The sequence below is a fragment of the Westerdykella ornata genome (assembly GCF_010094085.1).
Source record: "Westerdykella ornata strain CBS 379.55 unplaced genomic scaffold EI97scaffold_2, whole genome shotgun sequence".
Lineage (NCBI taxonomy): Eukaryota > Fungi > Ascomycota > Dothideomycetes > Pleosporales > Sporormiaceae > Westerdykella > Westerdykella ornata.
In genome coordinates, this window is record NW_022986852.1 from 187224 (window position 1) to 212097 (window position 24874).

At 52.0% G+C, this 24874-nt stretch overlaps 11 protein-coding genes across 11 annotated transcripts; 6 read left to right on the top strand and 5 right to left on the bottom strand.

The window, feature by feature from the left end:
• Positions 1–1613: 1613 nt before the first annotated feature.
• Positions 1614–3311, top strand: EI97DRAFT_429678 (uncharacterized protein). The gene is made up of 3 exons (XM_033797497.1): positions 1614–1982; positions 2110–2295; positions 2421–3311. Exons 1-3 carry the CDS (start codon positions 1961–1963, stop codon positions 2849–2851), a joined length of 639 nt encoding a protein of 212 aa, XP_033657445.1. The 5' UTR covers positions 1614–1960; the 3' UTR covers positions 2852–3311.
• Positions 3312–4344: 1033 nt separating this feature from the next.
• Positions 4345–5182, bottom strand: EI97DRAFT_370050 (uncharacterized protein; the record flags this gene model as incomplete). The annotated part of the gene is made up of 2 exons (XM_033795215.1): positions 4345–4873; positions 4926–5182. 2 exons carry the CDS (start codon positions 5180–5182, stop codon positions 4345–4347), a joined length of 786 nt encoding a protein of 261 aa, XP_033657446.1.
• A 189-nt stretch (positions 5183–5371) lies between these two features.
• EI97DRAFT_429681 (WD40 repeat-like protein) lies at positions 5372–6586 on the top strand. Its single transcript, XM_033797498.1, has one exon. The coding sequence runs from the start codon at positions 5505–5507 to the stop codon at positions 6483–6485; it is 981 nt and encodes a 326-aa protein (XP_033657447.1). The 5' UTR covers positions 5372–5504; the 3' UTR covers positions 6486–6586.
• Positions 6558–8053, bottom strand: EI97DRAFT_105263 (uncharacterized protein). Its single transcript, XM_033792925.1, has one exon. It carries the CDS (start codon positions 7884–7886, stop codon positions 6630–6632), a length of 1257 nt encoding a protein of 418 aa, XP_033657448.1. The 5' UTR covers positions 7887–8053; the 3' UTR covers positions 6558–6629.
• Positions 8054–9608: 1555 nt separating this feature from the next.
• Positions 9609–10402, top strand: EI97DRAFT_105423 (uncharacterized protein). Its single transcript, XM_033792926.1, has 2 exons — positions 9609–9958; positions 10038–10402. Exons 1-2 carry the CDS (start codon positions 9803–9805, stop codon positions 10353–10355), a joined length of 474 nt encoding a protein of 157 aa, XP_033657449.1. The 5' UTR covers positions 9609–9802; the 3' UTR covers positions 10356–10402.
• A 409-nt stretch (positions 10403–10811) lies between these two features.
• Positions 10812–11619, top strand: EI97DRAFT_439010 (uncharacterized protein; the record flags this gene model as incomplete). The annotated part of the gene is made up of 2 exons (XM_033799535.1): positions 10812–10817; positions 10858–11619. 2 exons carry the CDS (start codon positions 10812–10814, stop codon positions 11617–11619), a joined length of 768 nt encoding a protein of 255 aa, XP_033657450.1.
• A 3102-nt stretch (positions 11620–14721) lies between these two features.
• On the bottom strand, positions 14722–14907 carry EI97DRAFT_366182 (heat shock protein DnaJ; the record flags this gene model as incomplete). The annotated part of the gene is made up of 1 exon (XM_033795027.1): positions 14722–14907. A coding segment is annotated over one exon (186 nt), but the record flags the coding sequence as incomplete, so codon positions are not given.
• A 1547-nt stretch (positions 14908–16454) lies between these two features.
• EI97DRAFT_429686 (TPR-like protein) lies at positions 16455–18747 on the bottom strand. The gene is made up of 3 exons (XM_033797499.1): positions 18540–18747; positions 17782–18481; positions 16455–17734 (listed from the first exon to the last, which is right to left on the bottom strand). Exons 1-3 carry the CDS (start codon positions 18638–18640, stop codon positions 16589–16591), a joined length of 1947 nt encoding a protein of 648 aa, XP_033657452.1. The 5' UTR covers positions 18641–18747; the 3' UTR covers positions 16455–16588.
• A 188-nt stretch (positions 18748–18935) lies between these two features.
• Positions 18936–20029, top strand: EI97DRAFT_447587 (uncharacterized protein; the record flags this gene model as incomplete). Its single annotated transcript, XM_033800104.1, has 2 exons — positions 18936–19049; positions 19100–20029. The coding sequence occupies 2 exons, from the start codon at positions 18936–18938 to the stop codon at positions 20027–20029; spliced, it is 1044 nt and encodes a 347-aa protein (XP_033657453.1).
• Positions 20030–20334: 305 nt separating this feature from the next.
• Positions 20335–21203, top strand: EI97DRAFT_105481 (uncharacterized protein). Its single transcript, XM_033792927.1, has one exon. It carries the CDS (start codon positions 20641–20643, stop codon positions 21145–21147), a length of 507 nt encoding a protein of 168 aa, XP_033657454.1. The 5' UTR covers positions 20335–20640; the 3' UTR covers positions 21148–21203.
• A 725-nt stretch (positions 21204–21928) lies between these two features.
• On the bottom strand, positions 21929–24469 carry EI97DRAFT_477389 (Pkinase-domain-containing protein; the record flags this gene model as incomplete). Its single annotated transcript, XM_033801957.1, has 4 exons — positions 21929–23449; positions 23497–24088; positions 24143–24314; positions 24365–24469. 4 exons carry the CDS (start codon positions 24467–24469, stop codon positions 22210–22212), a joined length of 2109 nt encoding a protein of 702 aa, XP_033657455.1. The 3' UTR covers positions 21929–22209.
• Between the last annotated feature and the right edge of the window lie 405 nt (positions 24470–24874).

The window sequence follows — 24874 nt, forward strand, 5'->3', positions numbered from 1 at the left end:
TTTGTGAAAATTGTTGGACGCAAAAATTCTTATTCCAAAGCAGCTCCCGGCCGAGATACATGACGAACATCTTTTGTAGAGGTTTGGATTGATCAGAATATGATTTGGAAAAATGCCGGGGTACCTTTGGCCGGTGGCTCACCGGCAAGCCGGGGTCGCCGATTTCGTCGTTCAGCTGAAAAAGCGCTTCCTCAACAGTGGGACTTGATCAATGCAGGCCGGAGCATGGGGCTCACGGAACAGCGTCAAGCAGGAGAGGTTGGGACGAGAGGAGGATTTTCCAGGGTCTGGAATTGATGTCTCACCTCATAGACTGAAAAAGTATTGTCTCCTTCTCATATGCATTGCTGCTTCCGTGAAGCGGCACTGTACTCAGCATTTCCGGGTCCAGCGCGTGGAGGATTGGATTCGACGGTTGGAACTTTCCCAACTCGTCACTGTTTCTTTCCCATCATAGTATTTCGACCCAAAATCCAGAGCTTCTCTTTCTCTTGTTTGAGTGCTTTTGCTTGCCAGCGGTACATTCTGCCACGTCGTCCGATGCTGCGGTGGGGTATCAAGTTCAAGTGCTTAAACTCAACACGAGTCCTGATGGTGAATCTGCACATTCCGCAAATCTGCGGCAGTGTGACACAGTTCGTCGAATGTTCATCCTATGCATAATCAGTCATTTGTTGATAGTATGTTTGGTGCAGCCCTTCCAACCTTTGTAAGATTCAACGATCAGTCCCAGTTTTGAATCCATCGCATCATGTTCCTCGCAATACCGCAACCAAATCCAAATATTTTCAGCATCCTTCTGCTCCCCGAACCGATATGAGTGGCTCCCCGATGACGACGCTGTTTTTCCATCGCAACTTTTTGTCTCTGATGCTGTTTGATGATAACCATGTTGACTTCCGTACTTCTCATACCGCTTTGCGAACCAATCAGTTCTCAGCTGTCTCAAATGCGGCGAGACATAACGCTCATGTTCCCCTCTGTTTTCTTCCTTCTCCATCCTCCATTGCAGATATTGCCTCTGCCTCATGCGATAATGCTGAATCATGTTCCTGGAATTTGCGCGCTGCATTTGTGAATACTAATCTTTTCTCTCCCACTTGTGGCTTTATATGTCAGTCTCCTGCGGCGCAGCCCTCAGCAGGATGTATTCAAATTGCCCCGTTCCGTTGGGATCTCGGCCGTGAAAGTTGGGTTGCACGCAGTTATCGAACAAGGCTCAAGGGGCGTTTCACGCGCAGCTGCGCCAGCGAGGCAAACATGACTGGAGATATATACACAATCCCTAGCCATCGGGACGGTGGCCAGCTCCTGGGATACGAAGTGCAAAGTTGTTTCCGGCCGGAGAGGCTTTGCACTCGCCAATCGCAATGTCGGCTCAGAGACCCTACAACCGGTTATTGCTACTTCGAAGCCATGGGCTGATTAGTCGCTGCTTAGAAAATGTGACTGGTGTCAGTGCTGTTGACGATCTCGCTCGCGGTTACGATCACTTTCGGCAATGTCGTTTGGGGCTGACATCGGACAACCCGCGGCGGAGCGGTGCGTGGGTATGCACAAGTAAGAAAGATGGAGTAAAGGGTCGCCGGAAAATGCAGGATGGCTTTGGGCGATATGCATCATCGGAACCGCGCAGGCGGAACATCTACGAACTGGCTATGACGTCGAGACTGCACGTATACTGTATTATTGTCGAATGCATTCACCATCTAGCAATTTGTCGCGCGAGAGCAGGGCAACACGTCCTCACGTATCGCCCCGTTGCTCCATTGTCCGAAAAAGAGAAGTGGCTGGCTCAAAGCTGAAAGAGATCAATTTCGAACTCCGAACTTGGTTAACCCTTCAATCATATGTTCCGCATGATCCTATATAGTCGGCTGCTCACCGCCGTGAGAATTACATTTCTCCTGCTTCAATCTTCGGCGCGTGGGTCTCTATTTCTATACTAGTGTCAAACACCATGCGCTCGGTATTGCCTTTCGGTAAGACGATTCTTATACCCCAGTTCACTGGACTCATAACAGCGGTGGCCAAACGTCCACTTGCGCAATTCTCGCAGCGGGCAAAAATTATGCTTTGCCTCAGTAAGGCTGACATCCTATGGCGCAGTTTCCGTTATTGGCTTCGCCTCTGTCATCCTGGGTTTTGTACCGCCGGAGCATCAGATGCTGGGTAGCCTCGCCGCAAGAGAATCCGAACATGCAAATGTATCAGTAGATCCGTGTCTGCTAGCCGATGACTTGGCTGTAAATCGCAGTCTTCGTTTGTCAAGTTGGTTGGAGTGTCGGGTAAACGGTATGTAGCCTCTCGCACAGTTAGCATGAAGCTCCTCTTCCCCCCATCCTATTCCCCTTCACACCTAAATGAACCTCTTGACCTCGTACTTTCTCTTGCACACTAAAACTCACCATCCTGACAAGGTTTCTTCCCATATCCCGCCAACGGTGCATGGGACACCGTATTCGCGCAAACCTTTTCACCTTCCCTGCTAGCCACATTCAATACAACCCACCACTACAACTATACCGGCTGGCTAGAACTCTACCACAGCATAAACGTCACACTAGGGCAAAACTTCGCCCCCTTCAAACACGGCTTCACCCACACGCTCGCCATCCCCAACGACAATGGAGACTGCGGCGGCACAGTTTACATGATTGGTTGGGAAGGCGGATATCACGTCCGTTCGAAACAGGAATTCTACGCTACCGACGCGGCGTTTGCGGTGGTCGAGAACGTGGGTGGCGGAGAGAGGAAGATTACCGAGTTCAGAGAGAGTGCTAATATTTGGAATACGGCGCCGCTGCCGAAACCGAATGAGTGGACCTGTGGGTTTGCGGCGGATCATTGACCGATGGACTAATTGCATGCTCGGTCGATGATGTATGGGCAGTGTAGTGCATGTCTACTCAGAATTTGCTAGTTCCCAGGTCAGAGGGCCTTTGGACCTAGATGGTGGCGTATTCATCCCTCTATTTTTGTGCCTTCGTATTGGAGCACAGCACGGATATACGTGGAAAGTCGTTTTTAGAACTTTGATGTCGGAGTACGTCGGTCCTGTGGCTGCAGGTTTATGCAAGGAATATGCCCATCGTAAACCTTCACATGTAACCACCGGATTGGAATACATCCCGGAGCCATCTCCTCTGTACAATTTATTCTTACTCGTGTGTCTCCAGCAGCTTTCCTGTGGCATTCGGTTTCGCATTCGCATACACAGGAGCTGCATGTTCTTCTGCAGAGGGTCAGTGACACAGAAAACGACCTAACTTCGGGCGATTAAATAGATGTTGATTTTGATTTGGTGTCACCTACTAATCCTGGGCCTGGTATTCGGATAATTTCCTAGAAGGTCGCTTGCTAGTGAGACTGCTTTAATCCTTTCGTCCGTAATCTCACCATCGTAATCAGAGATCTGCAAGAGGTCGTTCAGCACGCTGCCTCGATGACCGGTCAAGTGTGCAAAGGCCGAATCGCAGTGTACTGGGGGAAAACCAGCTTCCATTGCTCACTATGCCGTACCCACTGTGGAGGCAAGCAGCATGGTTCCAGCACAAGTCAAGAGGTACCCTAATAGGACGAGTCCATACGACCTGATCGAAGGCGAAACCTGATAAACCTCAGCTGTTTATTGAACATGGAGGTTTTGGCGAACCAGAACCATTCCCTACCGCCCTCACAGCTGCCCAAGCATGCAGAGAAACCAAGCATCGTGTAACGTCTCGGTCTTTTCCCAAGCAAAGCGGTGTAGCATGCTATGAACGCGACTTGTTAAAGAGTCACCCAGCTTTCTGGGACTGGGACCCAGAACACCGTGCAGGATACGGCCGTACAGTCGGGTTTACGAGCCCTGACCTGCACTCTGTACGCAGCGCCAGTTCGATGCAAAGACGATTAATCATACGCACGTGTGGAACGTCATCCACGGAGCAAGCGAGAACGCAGAGGCAGGTACACTAACTAATGCAAACGAGCGTGGAGGACGAGGGACACAGAGCTTGAACGAATTGCACGAACTCGCATGACGTGAGCTTCAATAGCCAATTCTCTATGAGTCCGCCATTTTTCTTCAGCTTCAGCTTGGACACTCCGTAGGAAGCGCGGTAAGATATTCCTATTCAAAGGCCTTTCCCAGGCCGGACACTTCTGATGAAATGTTAACCGAAAAACTGAACTGACACGCATGGAGCGAACTCACCTCCAAAACGCATGGTATAAGCATGTGATGCTCAGTTTGGTAAGGCACAGGGCCTGGGACCACCTCCAGAAAATCTGCCCTCCGAACCCTCTTTCTCACAGCACTGATATCTAGAACGACCGCGGCCTCGTTGGCATGTCCGCCACCTAACCGGTGCGCTGCCACTTTGTTTCTCCATCCTCTCCATTCACTCCATTCGTATGCTCATCCGCCTCCTCTTCCCTGGGCCTCACCGTACCAGCACCAGGACCCAGCTGCTCGCTCTCCTCGGCATCCCCGTAGATGTGACCTTTGAAGTTGCCGTCCTCGTCCAAGTATTCACCCATATTGTCCGCCGTGATCCACCCTGTAGCGCCAGGCGCAGTTTCATCTTCTTGGTCGCCTTCTTCGGAATCATCGGGATCAGGATGTAAGTCTGCACATGCGTTCATGGCAGTGAAGATCTCCTTGATACAGGTGGTGTCGGGCTCGGAGGCAAAATTCGGGGGAAGAACAACTATATCTAAGGTTTCTATCTCTTCTTCGCTGTTGACGGTTTCGATATCGGTGAGGCAGAGTTTCATCAACAAAGCTTCGATCTGGGACTTGTATTTCATGGTGGCGTGGAGGGAGATTTGAGGGTACGTTATTGAGACGCCTGTCGCTGCGGGAGTCTGCTGGAACAGTGTGACATCCCTACAATGGACTCAGCTATGTGAACAAAAGTCGAAAGTCCAACGTCTCTTACCTGGAGCTCACCCAGATGTCAACGTCGCGGATTAGCGAATCTCCCTCAGCTGCTTGCTCGTCCGCGGAAGCGGCAAACTTTGCTATGGCAGGATCCAATTGCAGACCGCTCGTGGATATCGCAAGCGTCAAGTTCGAATAATGCGCATAGAGAACGGGCTTGCTGCCGAAGAAGGTACTCGGTGTCTGCTCCTGGTGCTCCTGAAGTGGGGTGAATTCTTCCTCCTTCGGGGCGCTATCCAGATGCCGCAAAGCCATTCTTCTTAGAATAAACTGTATATAGACTGTGGCAGCTATTCGCCTCGAAGTATACTGCAGGAATTGTGTCGGGTATGAAGCAGCTCGCTGGTGCTCTAGCAGATATTCTGGTACACAGTAAAGGTTAATCCGATCCGAAAGTCGTCATTGGCCCGAGCTCAAGTAATCCTTTCGACCAAGACCTATTCTCACCTATGTACTCTGTATACGACGTCGCATTGTACACACAATTCCCGACTCTCGAATAGGGGAGCCGCTTCCGGGTAGCACCGCTTCTCCTTCAAGATGCCTTGACAACGTCCGATTAAATACTCCAACAGACATGCCCTCATTTCCGACAACTCCGATTGCACGCCTAACGGGTCATGCCGGAATCGTACACGCCGTTTGCTACTCTTCGGGATCACAGCAATACATTCTAACCGGGTCATCCGACCGCTCGATCCGACTCTTCAATCCCGCCAAAGCACCTCCCAATTCAACGTCACCGTCCGCCGGCCTCATCAACAAGTACTCTGCGCACGGCTACGAGGTCCTCTCCATAGACGTAAGCGCCGACAACAGCAAGTTTGTCTCGACCGGAGGCGACAAGACGGTATTCTTCTGGGACGTACAGACGGCGCAGACGATCAAGCGGTGGTCCGGGCATGCTGGCCGAGTCAATAGGGGCATTTTCGCAGGCGATGGCGACAGCGTTGTGGTTACTGGGAGTTATGATGGGACGGTGAAGATCTGGGATACGAAGAGTACCAATTACAAGCCCATCATGAGTCTCGATGACGCCAAGGACAGCATAACGGACCTCTGCGTGTTCGATGCCGAGATTATCAGCGGGTGCGTTGATGGGAGGGTGCGGAGCTATGACTTGCGCATGGGCATGTGCCAGGTCGATGTTATTGGGCACCCGGTTACGAGTTTGAGTGTTTCGAAGAAGGGGACGGAGTTGCTGGTTAGTAGCTTGGATTCTACGGTTCGCTTGATGGATCGGGGAAATGGACAGTTGCTCAAGGCCTATCGAGATGAAGGATTTGTGAATACGGAGCTGAGGGTGAGAAGCACGTTGGGAATGAATGATAGCGTCGTGTTGAGTGGCAGCGATGATGGAATGGTGTTTGCTTGGGACCTCCTGGAAGGGAACTTGATACACAGTTTCAGACATGCTCAGATGAGGGAGACGAAAGCAAATGCTGGACGCGCGATGGCGGGGAAGCGAGATGTCGTAAGTGATGTGGTGTTTTGCAAGACCCGCAGGGAGTGGGCCAGCGCTGGAGGTGATGGCAATGTTGTGGTTTGGGGGATGTAATGGAACTAAGATACCCAAATCTCATTTCTGTAATTCATCAATGCTCATATTCTCCCATGTTCTCAAGTCAATTTTCTCTTTCCAGACGCCAATGTTATGCAATCGTGACTCATATATATCTTGCAATGCAGCCTTTCTTCGACCTTAAAATCTCTTCCTGGAGTTTACGTTCTTCCCAGCACCGACTTTTGTCCTTCCTCCTGCTCTCCCGCTTCTATCACCGGTAAGTATACCGGGGAGATAGTCGTCGTCCATGAGGTCCCTCGTCTTGGTTCGCCTCTGCTCTCCCACTGCCCTCTGATACTCCTTCTGGTCCTCGGCGAGGATAAGATTGGTGCCCCATCCGCCTTTGCCGCCACCCTTGATTCCCTTTCCACTCGCTGTCCCCGCTACGGGTTTGGGCACGCTGTACTTGTTTCCGCGGTTGTTCCATTGGTGGTTCTTCGCCAGGTGGAGCTTGAACTCGCCCTTGGCGTTGGTCGTGCACGACACGCGATTCAAGGTGGGTTGCCCGCAGCGAGGGCAGAATTGCTTCGTCATTTCCTTGGTGAGGAAGAAGCAAGCGTGGCAGCGGAGGACATATGTTCTCAAGGTCTTGATCCTTTGCATGGAAGGGGAGATGAGTGAGAGTTGGAGCTGCAGAAGTACATTCTGCATGGCGTAGTCGGTTGTCATTGTTGCGCACGATAGTTGCTTCGTTTCGGTCTCTTTGACGGAGACGCCGCTGTCTTTGGCCTGGTGCTGCTTGAGGTTGTCCGGCGTGATCCATTCACCGTCGTCATCATCATCTTCTTCTTCTGAGCCTTGTGCTTCCTCGTAATGTTTCTTCTGCTCCTCTGGCTGATCCTGGGACTTTGGCAGTTCCTTAGGATCCGACGAAACCTGCAGGTTGGACATGCCTTCTTCGATGGACTGTGCTGGTTGAGCTTCGGCAGAAGCATTTTCCGTTGACGTTGTGGTATCTTTCGGGATAGCAGACACTTCTTCCAGTACTGTGTCTTTTGCTGTTCCGGGTTCTGAAGCTTCCACAGCTGGTTCCGTCTCGTCCGTTGCCGCATCCTTCGCCTGTTCTTCCTTCTTCCTTTCCTGATCAATCTCGTAAGCAAGCGCCAAGATGCCCAAATCTTGTCTGCTCAGCACGGGATAATCGCCTGTCTTTTTACTGAATTGGGTGACAAACTCATAACTTGCTGGACTGGGATTCCGCAATGTCAGGAACGGCAGCAAGGTGGTTTCCACACGAGAGCGGGTCGCAGCATCTCGTATCTCCGAAATGATGTCCCGAGTGGTGTATATGTGCTCCGCGGACTGTATTATCGTCGAGATGGAGATTGTGTTGTGGATCAAGGGTCCAGTGTCCACAATCAGCGAGTGTATCTGCTTCTGTGGGGGAGTCGCCATGTTGAAGACAAAAATATGCGGATGTTCTCAAAACGAACTTAATATGCCGGGGCGCTTTCCCAACGAGACGCAATTTTACCTGTGAGTTTTGACAAACTCCACGACCAGCATACGTTATGGGGCTTGTATAGTCAGTGCGGAAGCTTGTTGGAGATTTTCCTCAATCGTGGCGTTGAAGGTGCGGGCGACGAGCTAGCGGGAGCTAAACAAGCAGCAGAGCATTGAAACAAAAACACACCAATCATTGGATGTCGGTTTATAACAGCTGGCTGACCACGTATTTTACTACCATAACGACAACGACACAGCTATCGCTCGACATTCCTTCCATCACCACCTTCCAGGAGTTTATTCAGACATAAATGCCCTCCTTGCCGCCTTCGCATTGCCACTGGCTCTCCATTTCCATATACTAACTCTTGACGAGGCCTTGCCTTCAGCATATCGGACCAAGCGCCTGTCGACCCTGAATGTGAGCAACATTTGGGAAGACCAATCGATGGTTGCCCCCTCGTAGACGTGCATACCATCTCCATGGCATGCTGGAGCCCGCGGCCCTAGGTTGGAGCAGCCGACAATCTCCACGAGGGTACTGCTTCGGATGACACTTCGGCTTTGACTCAGCGACGACCTCGGGAGGCATCAGATGGTAACTCTGCGTTGTAGCACGCACAAGGTAGGTTGCGCCCTACGTCTCTGGCTTTCGTGGTAACTCGGAGACAGGTAAGTCAAGTAAACGGCATAATCCCGCCGAAACCAAGTCTCCCAGCTTATTCGGATTCTTGTGTGCAACTGGTCGCCCCATTATAAGATGCGTTACGTTCATTCTCATGCTACCGCAGCTCTTTATCATCTTCCTCAATCGTCTTTTCTCGAAACGTCCTTCCAACGGCGCCCATGTCTTCAATCTTCATGTAAGCGCTCTGTCCGCTTTTCAGAACCATGGCACAAACTGCTTGGAATCCGGTAATATTACACCATCTTAAACCACACCACCCCCTGGCCGGCGCCACCACTCTCGTTCTATTCGGAAGATGTACGACCGTCCACCGATGTTGACGTGGCTTACCACGTTGCCGGTACAGCATTCAATACTCTGCTGGACGGCATGGGTGGCTCGTGGGTTCGTGGGCGGTTACCAGCAGCCGCGGTGCGGGGCCGTATAGCTATCCCCTTTGGTCAGCGGCACTAAGAACGAGGCGACGTTCTCTGTTAAGGTAGGAAACCTCTTTACGGGGCAATCCTTCCCGAGCTCCTCTCGCTGCTCGCCTAGCTGAGAGCATGTGGGCTCCCTTCGTATCCTCGCTCAAGGTTCCCTGCCCGCATGATTTCTAGGGGGATCAGTGTGGTGGTCGGAAGCGTACCGGTCAGCCTCCGCCCTAAGGTGTTAATAAGGTCGCTATGCGGAAGTGGGCTAAAGCCGTATCCGTCCGGTGAACGCTGGTCCTGATATACAAAACTCGATCGCATTGGCTGCCGACGTGGAACGGTCGCACTCGCTGAGCAGTATGGTACTTGATGCTGCATCCAACACAATGATGGCGTTTGAAGGTCTTGTGCTGGCGGAAGCGGTCCTATTCGTTCAAAGGTCTTGGGCCGCGCTCATAGATCTCGTAAAGGACGGGATCTAAGAAGGCAACGAGGCAACCCTGCAGGACCCCGTTCAATCTAGATCTGAGCGCTTGTACAACGAAGCCATCAGGCTCCTTTTCAACAGCAGGTCGGAGCTTCGCTGCTGTACTTAAAGCGTTCGAGGCCCACCTGTTCATAACCTTTAGCAGGATATCAGCGCTGTTCCACCGACCGAACACAAGGCTTACTCATCTCTACCTCGGGCTTTGCCCCTGCCACCTGCTCTGCCGCTCTGCCGCAAAGGATCTGGAGCACTCATATACGCCAAGAATTTTCGACTCCCCATGGTTCGACCGGCAATGCCCATCGCCCCCTCTTTATGCTTCACCAACGACATCATAAAGCAGAGCCGCATCTTTCAGTCCCCATATTTGTCGACCATGTCTCGCCGATCACTCCGTAGCGGTACTTCCTGGCTTAATGGATGTTGGCGACGGTCTGTACGCGTCGATCAAACACGAATCCTCCTCCTCCTACGCAAGTCATGGGCTTGTTTCTTCCTCGCTCTAATAAGCTCAGGATCACACGGAAGATCCGTTCCGCGTTGCTGGTTTGGGGTGCAGCCTCCGACCCGATCACTTCATTTGTGGGCGCAACTGGTGGGCGTCTGTTGGTTGGCAGGCCCGAACGGAGACCACATGCAACACTGTAACGCTAGCCGCCGGCGGGTCTCTCGGCCGATATACCGTATTGCTTTTACTTAATTCGAGCTGGCAGCTGTCACAGCTGGACAGAATCGCCATCCTGGACTCGTACGCCCACGCCTACAAGCATTCCAAAAACAGCGTACCCATTACCACGCCCCTACCGCTGCGGGTACGGCTCCTAAGGTCCTGAGCGCCCTCCTAGCAAACGATACATTGTCATGGAAAACGCAGAATGGTGTCATCGTCTTGGACGGCAGTCTCCCGCACGCGGGTGATCTATATGTTACGTGTTACTGCCGCGGGGTAGACAAAGGCGGGCTGGGATTTGGTCTGCAGCTGCAGCCTTTACAGGATTCTGCCGCTCGAAGCTTCCTATGACAGCGAGCTCCTTATCTGCGGCTTGCTTTAGATTCACGCCCGCATCCTGCTTGATGGACTTATGCGGTCGCATGATGATTGTCGGCAGAATCGACCTCCCTAACGGGCTACCTTCGCAGAGCCGCATAGCTGGGGTCCAAGGATAAAGGGCAGGTGGATTTGACGTGTAGGGGAGGGATCTGGATCAGGCAGAGGTCCGAGTTCCGGCAAACCATCCGTTTGGGCTTCCTGTTTACGTCTTCCTGCATCGTCCTCCTTCGAATTGCCCATGTCGGTTAGTGAACCTCTCTCACCGTAAATGAAGAAGCTAACAGATCTTGCGGCCCCCTTACTTTTTCAGAATTCACGAGATCCGCGAGAGAAGTGATATACGCCCCCACGCGGATAGTCGAGGACACTGGATCCCATGCAGCGACCCCGGGGCGCATGTACGAGTCCAAGTTGGTGCATCGGGCAAGTACTATTTTTGCAACGGACAGCAAATCTACGAGGTTACGCAGCTACCTCAAGGATGTGCGAAATATAAAACGTTCTCGATGTACTATGCTGGAGGACAGGGCTTCTTGGTGTTGAGGGGAGATGCAAGGAAGCCCAGACCCGACGAGACATGGCAACCGCTCCAATTTGACCACGATGAAAACGACTACTCCTCCTTTTTGACAAATGCGGGAGAGCAGCAAATCCTGCGTGTTCAGCGTCCCGACCAGCAGTGGCCGATGCTGCTCCTCCCTGATATTTACCACACCAGTACTCGTACTCAAGCTCGACATTACGGAGGGATCAAGGGGGAACTACCCATTTTCCTAGCCCTGATTGCGTTTTCCACTCTAGCCGAATATCTTCCAAATGTGTTGCCTCTCGTTTTCACAGGAGGGGCGTGGCAGGTCCATCAATACCGATACCCTCGTACGATGTCTCGAGACATCCCAACGCAATTCATGCTGATCCATTCAGGAACAAACCGTCGTGGTGTCGTCGTTACAGTATATACCTGTCCCGAGAATCTGCACGGAGGGTCTACCGAGGAAGATCTCGAAGACTACGAACACGGACTTTATGGGAAATATTTCGACTAGATAATGCTCGTAAGGGGACGATTTCTACCCCTGCCAAGGCGCGGACCGTCCCGCTGCACCACCGTCGGCCTTCCCCTCCTGCTTCCAACTTGCGAACTTTTGCTTTTCACATATATGTTGACACTTCTTCGACCGTTTGGATGCTAAAGGTCCCCTTTCGGTTTATGGATGACACCGAGTTCTCTACACGGTCTCCCAATCCGCAAGCCTTTTATCACGGCTAGGCTTCATGTATTACCCTATACGTTGGCTCCTGCATATTCGAGTTTTAATGCTCGATTGGATCTTCGATTTCGTTTTTGCTTTCTTCGCGGTTGCATGCATGGCATCAATTCATCTCTGTCCGAGCAAGGCATATGTTACGCTTTCAACTCACGAGTCACCGCCCACTTCACGATTGGTTGTTAGTCGAAGCTTTGGATGTCCGTCTCTCTTGTCTGGGAGTATTACAGAATGAACACGCGAGGGGAAATGAGTCTGTTGATAATCTCACCCACATTGGGTTTGTGGCTATTAATCTTTCACCCACCAACCCGCGTCCCTAAGGTATCCTGGTGTTGACAGAATGAGCGTGATCTAGATGAGGTGAGTTTAGCAACAGCGATCAGGGAAGAAGGCATTCGCAAGGAAAGTGACCTGATAGGAACACCATTTCAGAGCGACATCATTCTGGAAAGTTGGATAGTTCGGCAAAGGTGAGTCGAAGCCAACACTTGATTTACAACCATCGTCTCAGCACATCCATCCGGTCATCTACACCATAACCAGACTACTGAAAGGTACGCCTCTACAGAAGCTGTGGTTGTTGACGTTTGCGACCACAGTTCTTTTGTATTTTGTCGGTACGTCTCTCTTCTCCGTACTCCCTGGACCGTCAACACCTCGCATGTCCATGTCTTGCGCATCCCGCTCGAGCTCATCATCAACACCATCAACAACCCTGAGGACTAACGCAATCTGGTCCTTATGTGCATTACTCCAATTCATCTCCGGCAGCCTCTCATACGCTACAAGCAGACTGACTTCCCCCGGAACAGCATCCGCACCATCGAACCGCGCCGAGCCCAAAGAATTGTTAATTCCAAGAAGTAGTGTTTTTCGTAGTAGTAAGTGAGAATAGTACTTAAACGCTTAGTACACCATAGGTCTTCATCTTTTGAGCAACCCAACGGAACATTGTTCACCCGAACAACGCGACGACGTCCTCTGCCAAGGCGCTAGTGCCAGCCTTCGTGTGGTTGCCTTGCAAGTTCTCTGGCATGGATGCTCATAAACCTCACCTCCACTTCTCCGCCTCCATCATCACCTCCACTCCACTCAACCTCTCCTTTGTTGATACTCAACCTCTCTTTTATTCATACTCACCCTCTCTTTTATTGATATTCACCCTCTCTTTTCTTGATACTCCCCCTCTCTTCTATTGATTTGCATTCTCCTCTATCTTTACACCCTCATTTGTCTTTTCATACGACACGACAAACACCGACGCCGTCTCGCGAACTGCTGCATCCCCGAGCGCCTTTCTGCCTGTTGGCTCCCTTCAGTCCACCATCCTTGCGAATTTCACAAGGCTCTGCGCGCGGAGGCTCAGGCGTGCTCCGCTTCATTGCCGACACGCCCAGCTTCTCGCTGCGGAGGGTGGTTCTTCGAACAGCTAAGGGGTAGTTAGGCACGACGGGACCGGTGGTTCCGAGTTAGCTGAGTAATTTCTCCTCTATCTTTACACCCTCATTTGTCTTTTTATACGACAAGCATTGACACTAGCTCGCGAACTGCTGCATCACCGAAACCCTTTCTGCCTGTTGGCTCGCTTCAGTCCACCATCCTTGCGAATTTCACAAGGCTCTGCACGCAGAGGCTCAGGCGTGCTCCGCTTCATTGCCGACACGCCCAGCTTCTACGCTGCGAAGGGTGGTTCTTCGAACAGCCAAGGAGTGGTTAGGCAGAACGGGACCGGTGGTTCCGAGTTGGCTGAGTGCTGTTCGACCAGAGTCAGGGCTGCTCCTCGCGCACGCCGCGATCAAAGCCTGGGTGGGCGGGTTTCTCTGCGTGCTAGCGGAGGGCTTTTTTTGTCGGTGAGTACATTGGGTAGCGTCTGATAGGTTCAGTTGACAATGGCATACACATTCCTGCTGCAGCGGAAGACCTCGGCATTTTTTGCATTCAGTTCTGGAGCGTGGGCAACTTGTCGTTGGAGAAGGTGAGGTCGCCTACCGTACGTACTCTATAGCAAACGAACTCATCCTATATAGTCGGAATTAGCAGCTACTTGTACTCTCACGTGAAAGAATAACGTGCGATCATAGCGGGACAACTGGCCCGATTAACTCTTACGTGCGGAAAATTCCCTACAACCACGCGTATAAGGCGACAGCAATATGCTATACTTTAATTGCTCAGAGCGTTTATTTAGTAGCAACATTTGTACTTGCTATTGGGGCTATCAGCCTTAAATCATTTATTTTTGTTCACTCAACCATCGGGTACAAGATAATTGATTACCACTCTCAGCGTTTAGATGTAGAAAGCACTACAAATTGCGGTCTAACCGTAGAACACAGCTACAGGGATAGATGTATGTTATTATAATGACAGTAGACCAACCGCGGCCCTTTGTAGGATAACGCTAGACACACTGCGATTTTTGTAGAACCTAACAGAGTTTGTAAGGCACAACTCTGACATTTCTACTTCAAAAGTAGAAGCCATAAGAAAGAAGCACATTCGCCTGCCCATTCCGCTTTAAACGCAACTAAGCACTTCCTAAACGCCTCTGCCTTGCCAACCCAAGTCCAGTGCAACTATCAATGTTATATTCTCCCTGTTCCCTTACGCAAATGACGAGCCAGCATTCTACCAACGGCGAGACCCGCCATAGAAGCTGTGATACCCTCCGTATGCTCCAGGTCCAGGGCCCATCCCACTCATACCACCATAGCCTCCCCAATATCCGCCACCCATCCCACCCATCCCCCCAAATCGTCCCCCATATCCTTCCCCGAACCCCCTTCCCATACCACCTCTACCGCCCATTCCACCGCCCATTCCCCGAGTTGCACTTTCCCACTGCATACAAGCAGCCTCGCTCTTCTGCCCCGTTGCATCATAGCACTTCCTCCTGCGCGGATCGCTCAACACCTCCGTTGCTTCACTCACTTTCTTAAACTCTTCTTCAGCGTTTGGTGCTTTATTCCTATCTGGATGCCAGTGTGCCTTCAGTCTTTTCCCTTCGCGCACAATATCTTCTTGTGTAGCCTCAGGTGTAAGACCAAGGAGGATATACAATTCTACATGCACGGTATTGCCAGGTGGGGCCTCGGCCGGTTGGGATGGTCTGGAAGTGTTGGGGTTGGGGTTGCTTGAAAAGGGAGGAGAACCATGGGGACTGGATCTATTGGCGTCGGGGCGAGGCGATGTATATGAAGTCTGCGGCCCTCTCGGAGCTTCCCTGCGGCCTGTACGGAGTGGGTCTCCGTAGCCCATTGGAGGTCGTACGCCTCCATAACCACGAGAGGTACTACCCATACCCGGCATTTGCATATCAGGCCCATTTGTATACCCGTCACTCATATTAGGAGGAGATCCCCGTGTCATACCTGGCGCGTCCGACATTCCCGGCCAAGTATCTGGCATCTGGCCTGGATGCCTTGGATGCGGCCGGTCAGCAGGAAATGCTCCTGTTCGCATCCGTTCAGAGATGATCTGTTTGATGGTTTCGAAACTGCTTTTCAGGGCGCTGAATTCGTCCCAACCTATCCCCATTGAGAGCATTTCACGTATCTTCTTCGCGAGGCCCCTAAGCACTGGCAAAGATAGATGATTGACATCCTCAGGTTTGAGGGGGTGCGGCATTCGGCGTATATCCCGTATGTTGTATATAGGAATATCGCCGGCCCAGGACGCAGCTGCTGGCATGTATATTGTTGCTGGAGTCGTTCTTGGGGTATGCGGCACGGTTATGGGTGTGTTGAAAGTTGATTTAGTAATTTCCGGGAATAAATGTGTTGAGGTTGTCTCCGCTACCGCTACAGCATTTTATAACTTCGTGGCTGGGGTCACCTGCTTTAAGCGCCTTGAAATCATTCACACGTTCCAACTTACGGAATTGCTGGTATCAATGATCTTCGACGTCTTGAACATGCCAGTACCTATTGTGAATCGCAGTAGATTGGAATAATTTGTAGAGTGCGCCAGTGACAAAAATAGAATTGGCCTCCTTGCGGACTTGCCAAATTACAGTTGTGAAAATCTGGAAATATCATTCCAATAAGTGTAGCTGCCATTGAGGGTTTCAGTTGAACGTTTCTCTGTACTTGAGGTCATGCGTCAGACACATGAAGACTCGATGGTAGGGTGTGGAAGAGTTTCGATCAGTCAATGGGCTGCTTTCTTTACTCCGGTTTGCGAATTCGGCGGTGAAGTCGCGGAAGCGCAAATTCATAAAGCTAGAAACTGGCGCTGTCGCGATTTGACGTGAAGGGTAGCGGATTCGTGTTTCGTCACCTGTCCATGGGAGGGCTGAGCTGAGAGTGGTGACAGCACTGAGAAACCTGTGTGGAAATGAGCGGTTTCTGTGACTTCGGCTTTGCTCATGTACGGGCCAAGTCGACAAAGTGCAGATTTATTAGTTAGAGATTGGTGTGGTCGTAATTGATGTGAAGAGTGGTCGATTGTTGTGTCCATTGCGTGTCCTTGAGATTAGTGGACTGAGACTGACGACATCTGGACACTTAACGATGACATACAACAGTCAGCAGAAGATTCAATGGGCCCACGGTCCCGAACCTGTATGGACAAGCCCTCATGGTGACATCGCTACAACTTCTATCAACCAGGTCATTGTACGTGAAGAAACACCGTAGTGATTTGAAGGAGCAATCAATTGGATGGGTATCATACCTAAGCGCCTCCGATGCAATAAGCCGAAACAAGACCTCTCTATCCTCGTGCCAATACATCAACTAGATCTTCATGTTCGCCCTTCATTCCTTTCGCTCTCTATCCGAGCCCTGATATCCCTCACGAGAGCTTTAGCCTCTTCAACCTCCACACCGTCCTGGCACAGCTCGTTTGCTAGCTCCATTGACCGCTGGTACATCCCTCTTATGAATTCCCAGCGCGCTAGCCATAGTCTTGCCTTACTGGTTGTTGCAGTCACACCAACACCGCCGCTCGCCTCCCCGCTGCCCTCTTCATATTCTGGCCCTTCTTCTTGTGCCAGCACCATTTCCATGTATGCAGCACATTCGGGCATGTCCTCAAGACGCTCGTAAAACAGGGCTATCTGATAGAGGACCTCGGGATCGAGGACTCCTCCTCCAAGGCTTGATCCTTCTCCACTGACAAGGCTGGCCTCTGGATTGTCAACGTAGGATCCGGCGACTAAAGCACGTTTGTAAGCGCGAATTCCGTTTGCGTATTTTCCAACCCGGCCGAAGCACTGGCCAACAGCCATCCAGAGCTTAGGATCGTAAGGTCGAAGAGCAGCGGCTCGCTGGTAGTAAAAGAGTGCGTATGAGTGCAAGTCGAGATATTCGTACGTCTGACCCAGCCCGTACCATGCACGGTAGTCTTTCCGGTTGATGTCCACTGCTCGTCGATACGACTCGATAGCGGCGTGCGTATTATGTTTTTCTATCCACTCGTGTCCCATGAGCGTCCAAGCAGAGAGGAAGCTCCGATTAAGGGTTAAAGCACGCCGGAAATACATTATGGCCTTTTCGTGTTCTAACTTCAGAGAGTAATAGTTTCCTACAACGCAGCATGTCTCCGGACGGAACTTGTCGGTTGCGGTAGCGACCTGGGCCAGGAAAGCTAGCTTTGGCCTCATGCCCATGACGTACAAAATGTTCGAGTAGGAGTCCAAGCCATCGATACGGTAAGGGTCGGAAACTAGGAGGTCCGAAAATATCTGCTCCGCCTCATCGAAATTCTTGGCGTGATAATGCAGCAACGCTTGCTGTGTCTTGAGGAATGCTGAAGATGGGAAGCAACTGAGAATCTGAGAGAGTTGTCCATGGATCTGCTCCGTCGCTTGATAAAGTTCCTGCGAGGCGTACACGTGAAAAATGAAGGTCATGAGATTTCGAGGCAAGCGTGGCACGACCGCTGTGAGCTGCAGGACGTTAGACTCGCTCGCCCAGGTGAGGATGATGCACCAACCTCCTCTAGAGTACCTATCAAGTTGCATAACTCCTGCCACGCACCCCAATTGTACTGGTATAGGTGCACGCTCTTGATGAAATACTCCAAAGCTTGCTTGTCATTCCTGCCTCTCGCAAGAATGATGCCGTAAAGGTATTCTAACCAGCCCTGCGACTCCCTTCCCGAAGATGGGACGTTGGCAAACCATTCTTGAAGAATGGCTGATATTCCAGGCAACTCCTTGTTGTGCGCAGCAGCTCCATCCGCTGGCCCCAGTATCATCTCACTTTGCTCGTTCATCTTCTTCTCGCCGGCCAGATACTTCGCATACAAGGCTAAAAAGAGGGCCTTCTGGCTCAAACGCCGTAAGGGGTCATACGACACTTTTGCCTTTGTAGGGGTACCCATTTTGGCTTTTCCTTTGCTTGATGGTCTCGCTGTTGCCAGAGGCGTTGACGTGGGCATTTCAAAGTCCCTTGGTATATTGCCGGCAAGGAAAACCGCGGCACAGCGATCATATTCTCTGCAGTCAAAGTATGATTTCGCGAGCAGGTACTTGTGCGCTTCGCGTGCTTCAAGATTCGATTCGACTGGGTCATTCCGTCCCGATCCGACAGGCGTACGAGGGGGTATAGGCTCATCAGACATGGGCGAATCGATGTCGGTCGCAGAACCGTCGTCATCAGCGGAGGGGAGAGAATTGAGCAGTTCGGCAGCCCTAGAATCCAACATTAATACTCTGTCCAACACACCAACAGCGCATCGAAGCGTCGAACCATTTCGCGGATTGATAGAGACAACGGTCATTGCAGGAGATGACGGCGTCCTGCAGTTGCGCTTTCAGGATGGCCTCATCGGCCTTGGAAAGGGTACCCATTTTGGAGCACCTATTGAAGAGCGTCAAGACATGGAGAACGGATTTCCGAAATCCAGAAATCTCCCTCACTCCCTCATCCAGTTGTCGTTGAATTAGCGCGAGTCATGGACACACGCGATGTCGACGGAGCTCCCACGCGCCGAGACAAACAATGGCGGGGCTGAGCTGCCGCCAATCGGCGGATAGTGTCTCCGGCCCCGAACAACTTTGTGCTCTCTATGCCCACCTCCTGAGCCCACTTCTCCTCGTTCAGCAGCCATTGACTCCAAGTGCGTTTGTCAATTCGAAGCCCAAGATGCCTACCACTTTGAAAGAGTTCGAGAGCGTCTGGCCGCGCATTGTGGCCGATCTCGAAGAGCATTGCAAACAGTACAAGCTGCCTCAGCAGTCCCTGGATTGGTTTGTCAATGTACATGGACCGTCTCATTGTCCAAAACCTGCAGCTTACCAGAGGTCCAGTCATTGAACTACAACACTGTAGGCGGAAAATGCAACAGGGGAATGTCTGTGGTGGACACTGCCTCCATCCTCTTGAATAGGACACTCGAGCCTGGCACCGAGGAGTACTTCAAGGCGGCGCTGCTTGGCTGGATGATTGAGCTACTTCAGGCATTCTTCCTTGTGTCAGACGACATCATGGACTCTTCAAAGACCCGCCGTGGGCAGCCTTGCTGGTATCTCGTTCCCAAAGTCGGCATGATCGCTATCAATGATGCATTTATGCTCGAATCTTCCATCTATCTTCTCCTCAAGAAGCACTTCCGCCAAGAAAAGAGCTACATTGACATGGTTGAGCTCTTCCACGAAGTCACACTCCAGACCGAGCTTGGCCAGCTGTGCGATCTGCTCACTGCTCCTGAAGACCACGTGGACCTCGATAACTTCAGCCTGGACAAGTTCTCCTTCATTGTCATCTTCAAAACCGCTTACTACTCGTTCTATCTCCCCGTTGCCCTCGCCCTGCATTACATTGGCGCTGCTACGCCCAAGAACCTACAGACGTGTCTGGACATCCTCATTCCGATGGGCGAATACTTCCAAGCCCAAGATGACTACCTCGACGCTTTTGCCGATCCGAAGGTGCTTGGCAAGATTGGGACCGACATCCAGGACAACAAGTGCTCATGGCTGGTCAACCAGGCCCTCCGGAAAGTCACTCCCGAGCAGCGCAAGATCCTAGAGGAGAACTATGGCCAGAAGGACTCTGAGAAAGAGGCGAAGGTGAAAGCACTGTATCACGAGTTGAAGCTGTCGGAATTCTACGAACAGTGGGAAGAAGAGCGCGTTGCCGACATCAGAGCTAAAATTGATAAAGTGGACGAGTCCGAAGGCTTGAAGAAGGAGGTGTTCGAAGCTTTCCTCAAGAAGATCTACAAACGCAGCAAATAAGCGGGTAGGTTATCCTTCGTGCACCACGGGGGTGGGTGGAGCCTCAGGTAGGAGTCAAGAGGTCACTTGATGGAGGCGCCTAATCATTTGGAGCGACATTTACACGTAATAATTCTTATTTGTGCCCCTTTTTAACTTTATGAGGTTCCGGATATCGATTTTCTTTATCATGACAGGCGATGCCTATGACGGCCTCCTGGCCATATTTACCTTGATCCCTTTCCATACCTTCTCTCTTCGTCACAGCCAATGACTTCATGTCCGTGCTTACATCATCGGTTTCACCGCTTCACCGCTTGTCTCTTATGTTAGCTTCACCTAGCGATTGAGCAAACACCATCGATCCAGACGGCTCCGCTCAAATCTTCGAACACTTCTTCACGACAGAACAACGCGACTTAAATCTCTCATCGCATGCAACGTCTTTCAACGCACAAATTCCTCTTTCAACTCTCAGCAGCTGAGGAAGATGACACCCGGCCAGACAAAGCTACCCTATCGACCATGATTTCGCCACTGGGAAGGAGTTCTATGACCGGCTGAAGGATGTCTTGCGTCCGGACGATCTTACTTACCCGTCGCCGGAGAGTTTCGGGCGCTGGTCAGTCAAGATGTCGGAGGAGGTGATGTCTAACTACTCCGCACTCCATGACCTCGTCATTCGCCACGAAGAAACGATCCGCCAACGCTGGCTCGACATGTCCAATGGCGACAGAGAAAAGGTCCTAACACTCGCATGGCCGGATATTTCGAAGACCCATGGGCTGGATAAGCGTCTGCTTCTGCACCATCAGTGTCATTGTCGGCGACGGGGACGTTTTGTTCAAGATCTAACTTCTCTGCGAAACAACTCTCTGCCATTCTTGCTTCCACATGTCAACATAGAGGACTTGCTGCTGCCCAGCACGTTCTTACTATTTCTGCACTCGCGAGGCCGACATTCTCCAACGACATTCGCTCATACCGAGCTGGTACACTGTCCACTTTCAGGCTGGGATGATGAAGATCTTCGACTAAGGTTCGGAGGTGTGGTATGGGTGGAAGGGGGGGGGGGGTGTTTGTGCTGGAGTAGGGGAGCGGGGTGCCCCAAGGCGAGAGGTAGGATGTGGATTAGATAGGGCGAGCGTGCGGAAAAGGACACAACTGGGTGATTGAGGTGGTTGAAATGGTGCGCAATGTGATTCGGGCGATTTGCAGGCAATCGGAGAGGGGCTATCGGAAAGAGAAATTTCAGGCAATTGGGTTGGAACTGCAGCGATGCAGCAGGCACAGCTTCGCAGGACTGGAATTCCGTCGGATGAACGATTTGATTTCTGTGGAGGGATTTGGGACTGCGACATGGGATATCCACATTGGCGACGCCAGAGCATCAACTTTGCATTCAACGTTGCGTCTTCTGCACGCTCTGCCGCCATTATATAGGTCCTCGCAGAATATTGAAGTCATACGTCTCACATAGACACGTATTGGATTATTCCCCCTTCCTAAGAAAAAAGAAAGAAAGGGAAATGTACCGCCCCTATGACACCGCCCGCGCAACCCATCCACCTTGAAAAAAGGCAAACTCAACGCACGGCCAGCTCTAATAGAGCGTCAACCCTTCCAGGCATTCCTCTCCGCATCACTATATCACAGCCGCCCAATGGGAAATTCTTCCTTTGAAGAAAGGGTTGACTCAGGCACACAAGACGTGCGCATGAGAAAAATGGGCGGTTGAACTGTCTGTTGGATGCGTTGAGGAAGGGAAAAGGGAAGGAGGGCCGGTGATAGCGGGAAGAATTTTATGGAGCTGGGGTTGAAAAGAGGCTAGTATGGATCAGGTTTAGTTTGAAAGTTGGGCTTGGCAGGGTGACAACATCAGACCTAGCCCTGGAGTACACAGGACTTGTCTAGACTGGCAATGGATCGTTCTTCAGGGACATTATAATTGACGACATTAGACGAGCTATGAATACCTAGAAAGCCCAACGATCTACACCTCTTACTCCAGAGACTCCAAGACTATGCATCCCTCACAGGTCCTCATCGGTATCCCACGAGGCCCTTCATTCCCCCTCACAAGAAAGCAAATAATATACACGCCCTCAACACCATTACAAATACTCCCGTACTTACCTGACCTTCACCAAAATATGAGTACAAAGAATCGAAAAACATCCGCTCTACTGCGTCCGTCCTTGCTAAGAGAGGGGCCACCTCCCCTTCAACCCATTGATCCACTGGCCGTACAGGATATCGGCCAGCAACCCCTGCTGCTCCATCCCCTTCTCCACATGCCCGGGCAGTCTCCTCTCGTCGATGTCGCCAAACTTGTCGGCACCCCACATCTTCTCTCCATTGACGAGGGCACTCTGGCGCCGTCTGTGCGACTTGAGATGGGGGTTGTTCTGCGCGAGCACGAGCCTAGGGCCCTTGGATGGTGATGCTGCCGAGGAGGCGGACGAGGCGGGTCGTGACGAGGGTGTTTGGCCACGCTGTGGAGCAAGAGCGGGAGCCGGACTGGCTGCATCTGCGGAGGACTTGGACGCTGAGTAACAGGAACCGGTAGTCGTCGAGTTGGAGCGGATGCGCATAGTATCCGTGCCGTAAACGGTCGAACCGCTGCAACTGTTGTCGCTCGTCTTGGTATTATTCCTCAAAGGTGCGGAGGTCGGAGAAGGGGTGAGGCCAAGCGCCGAAGCCAGCTTTGGATCCGCTCGGAGTCGATCGACCATGGATCTGAGGAGCAAGAATTCACCATGCGGATCCACCTGGTCCAAATGCGCCCATGCTTGTGCCACCCTCGAGATAGCGTCACGTTGGTGAGGCGATGCGGAATCAGCATGTGCTTCCTGGAAGACCGAGTCGAGGACCTTGCTATATGCTCGGATCCCATAGAGTGCGTCTTTTGTCACCGGTGCTGGCGGATAATCCGCTGGAGGTTGGTTCTCGTCGTCCATGTCCATGGGATGATTTGAGTTGGGCGGCGAAGGGCGGAAAGTACGCGCCTGTGGGTTCGGATGGAAGGAGTTCACAGGAGGGTTGGAGCAGAGAGCGGCGCGTTTCTCGCCCGACGAGACCCGTTTGAAGTGCCGTACGGTAGACGGTGAGTTCCCAAAGGTCAGATCGACACCCAGTGGTTTCTTGGTGCTGACCCTGCGAGCGGTCGGTGTGGACCCAGAGGAGACGCGAATGGCAGTCGCAGAGGATGACTTGCGCGACACTCGGCGACGGGTCTCGGGCGCAGGCGAATCGGTAGGTAACCCGAGCGGGGCGGCATTCAAATCCATGCGCTGCAATGAAGAAGCGACTCCCGTCGCATCGGTGGAGGGTATGCGCGCAGTCTTGCGGCGTTTCGGGACGGGTTTGGGAGGAATGGTGTCGGGCTTGACGGTATCGAATACCCATTCGTCCTCATCGGTCCGTGGAGATAGGTTAATCCTATAATTGTCAACATGGGATGGGGAGTACACGGATAGCAGGCATACATGGTCTCCTCGTAGTATTTCGGATGAGAGACATTCTCTTCCTGGGCATCGAAAGCGCGCTTCCGCTCAATCAGCTCCCGCAACGCTTCCACCTTCCCGGCACGTTGGACAAATCTGTGTCGCAGCAGTTCTCTGGCGGACGCTCGTCGATCTGGGTCTTTGATCAGACACTGCGCTACAAAGTCCTTGAAATCTTTGCTCCATTTGTCACCCTCGAGCCGTGGAGCAGGATCCTTGGGAATATTGAAGAGCACCTTCATGGGGTGGATGCCTGCATTGGGAGGCTCGCCGTTGGCCATCTCTAGGGCAGTAATGCCGAGGGACCATACATCTGCCTTGAAGTCGTAGCCGGCTTCTTGGATCACCTCGGGGGCCATCCAGAATGGGGTGCCAACAAACGTCATGCGCTGCGACTTGATGTTGATGAGCTGGGCTGCCACACCAAAATCCGCCAACTTGACTTTGCCGGAATCGCTCAGCAAGGTGTTTGCGGCCTTGATGTCGCGATGTATCTTTCCGGTCGAATGAAGATAGTCGAGGCCTAGAAGCAGCTCGCGCACGATGATGGCAATATGGGCTTCACTGAAGGGACCTGGTTTCAGCTTGTTCCATTAGTCGCGAGTACGTCTGGGTACTCGAGTCGGACATACCAAATCCAAGCATGAGCCTCCTCCTAGGTATTCCATGACGATCCATAGCTTCACCCCTTTTACGAAACTGGTAATGTACTGGGCGACATAAGGACTGTTGCAGGTGCCTAGGAGGGCGATCTCGGCTTGTATGTCGGATAGCTCATCGGTTGTTTCTTCGAGGTCAATCTGGGTATGTCAGGATGGCGGGGGGTGAATTGAAGGTTCCAGCTACGGACCTGCTTGATAGCGACCAGGTCACCAGTGGACTTGTCAATGGCCTTGTACACCTTCCCAAAGCTCCCACTGCCCAATTCTTCCAGGACCTGATAACCCTCGGCCATGGAGACTCGGCTTTGTCCGGGGATAGCAGCTGAGTGTCGAGGTGCAGGAGGCGCGCGAGGCCTCTCGAGTAGGGGTAGCCTGGGCGAAAGAAAGGGACTGCGGTCGCAGAGGTGCAGGGCGCGGGTAGGAATAGTAGATTGAGTAGAGATGCGAAGATGCTAGCGGAGAGAGATATTGAAGTTGGGCTGCATGGTCGCTGGAGAGCAGCTCGCCCTCGTCACCCAGACAACAGCCGGGGGCTGGACCAACGACGAGCACGTCCCTCGCACCGTCCGTAGTGACTCGCGCACAGCGGTGTGATCAATGTGAATAGTTTATGGGTTGAGAGTCGCAAGGTTTCGAGTCTGTCTCTCAGTTCGGCGAGGCATGTTCAGGAGCGAGTGATGTCGATGTGGTATGGGGTT

Coding starts and splice junctions, on each gene's coding strand:
- EI97DRAFT_429678 (XM_033797497.1), top strand. CDS start 1,961: ATGCGCTCGGTATTGCCTTTCG. Junction 1,983..2,109: donor GCGCTCGGTATTGCCTTTCG/GTAAGACGATTC, acceptor CCTATGGCGCAG/TTTCCGTTATTGGCTTCGCC. Junction 2,296..2,420: donor GTTGGAGTGTCGGGTAAACG/GTATGTAGCCTC, acceptor CATCCTGACAAG/GTTTCTTCCCATATCCCGCC.
- EI97DRAFT_105481 (XM_033792927.1), top strand. CDS start 20,641: ATGTCGGAGGAGGTGATGTCTAACTACTCCGCACTCCATGACCTCGTC.
- EI97DRAFT_105423 (XM_033792926.1), top strand. CDS start 9,803: ATGGTTCGACCGGCAATGCCCATCGCCCCCTCTTTATGCTTCACCAAC. Junction 9,959..10,037: donor ATGGATGTTGGCGACGGTCT/GTACGCGTCGAT, acceptor TAATAAGCTCAG/GATCACACGGAAGATCCGTT.
- EI97DRAFT_429681 (XM_033797498.1), top strand. CDS start 5,505: ATGCCCTCATTTCCGACAACTCCGATTGCACGCCTAACGGGTCATGCC.
- EI97DRAFT_429686 (XM_033797499.1), bottom strand. CDS start 18,640: ATGGGTACCCTTTCCAAGGCCGATGAGGCCATCCTGAAAGCGCAACTG. Junction 18,482..18,539: donor CTCTATCAATCCGCGAAATG/GTTCGACGCTTC, acceptor GTTGGATTCTAG/GGCTGCCGAACTGCTCAATT. Junction 17,735..17,781: donor TGATAGGTACTCTAGAGGAG/GTTGGTGCATCA, acceptor AACGTCCTGCAG/CTCACAGCGGTCGTGCCACG.
- EI97DRAFT_105263 (XM_033792925.1), bottom strand. CDS start 7,886: ATGGCGACTCCCCCACAGAAGCAGATACACTCGCTGATTGTGGACACT.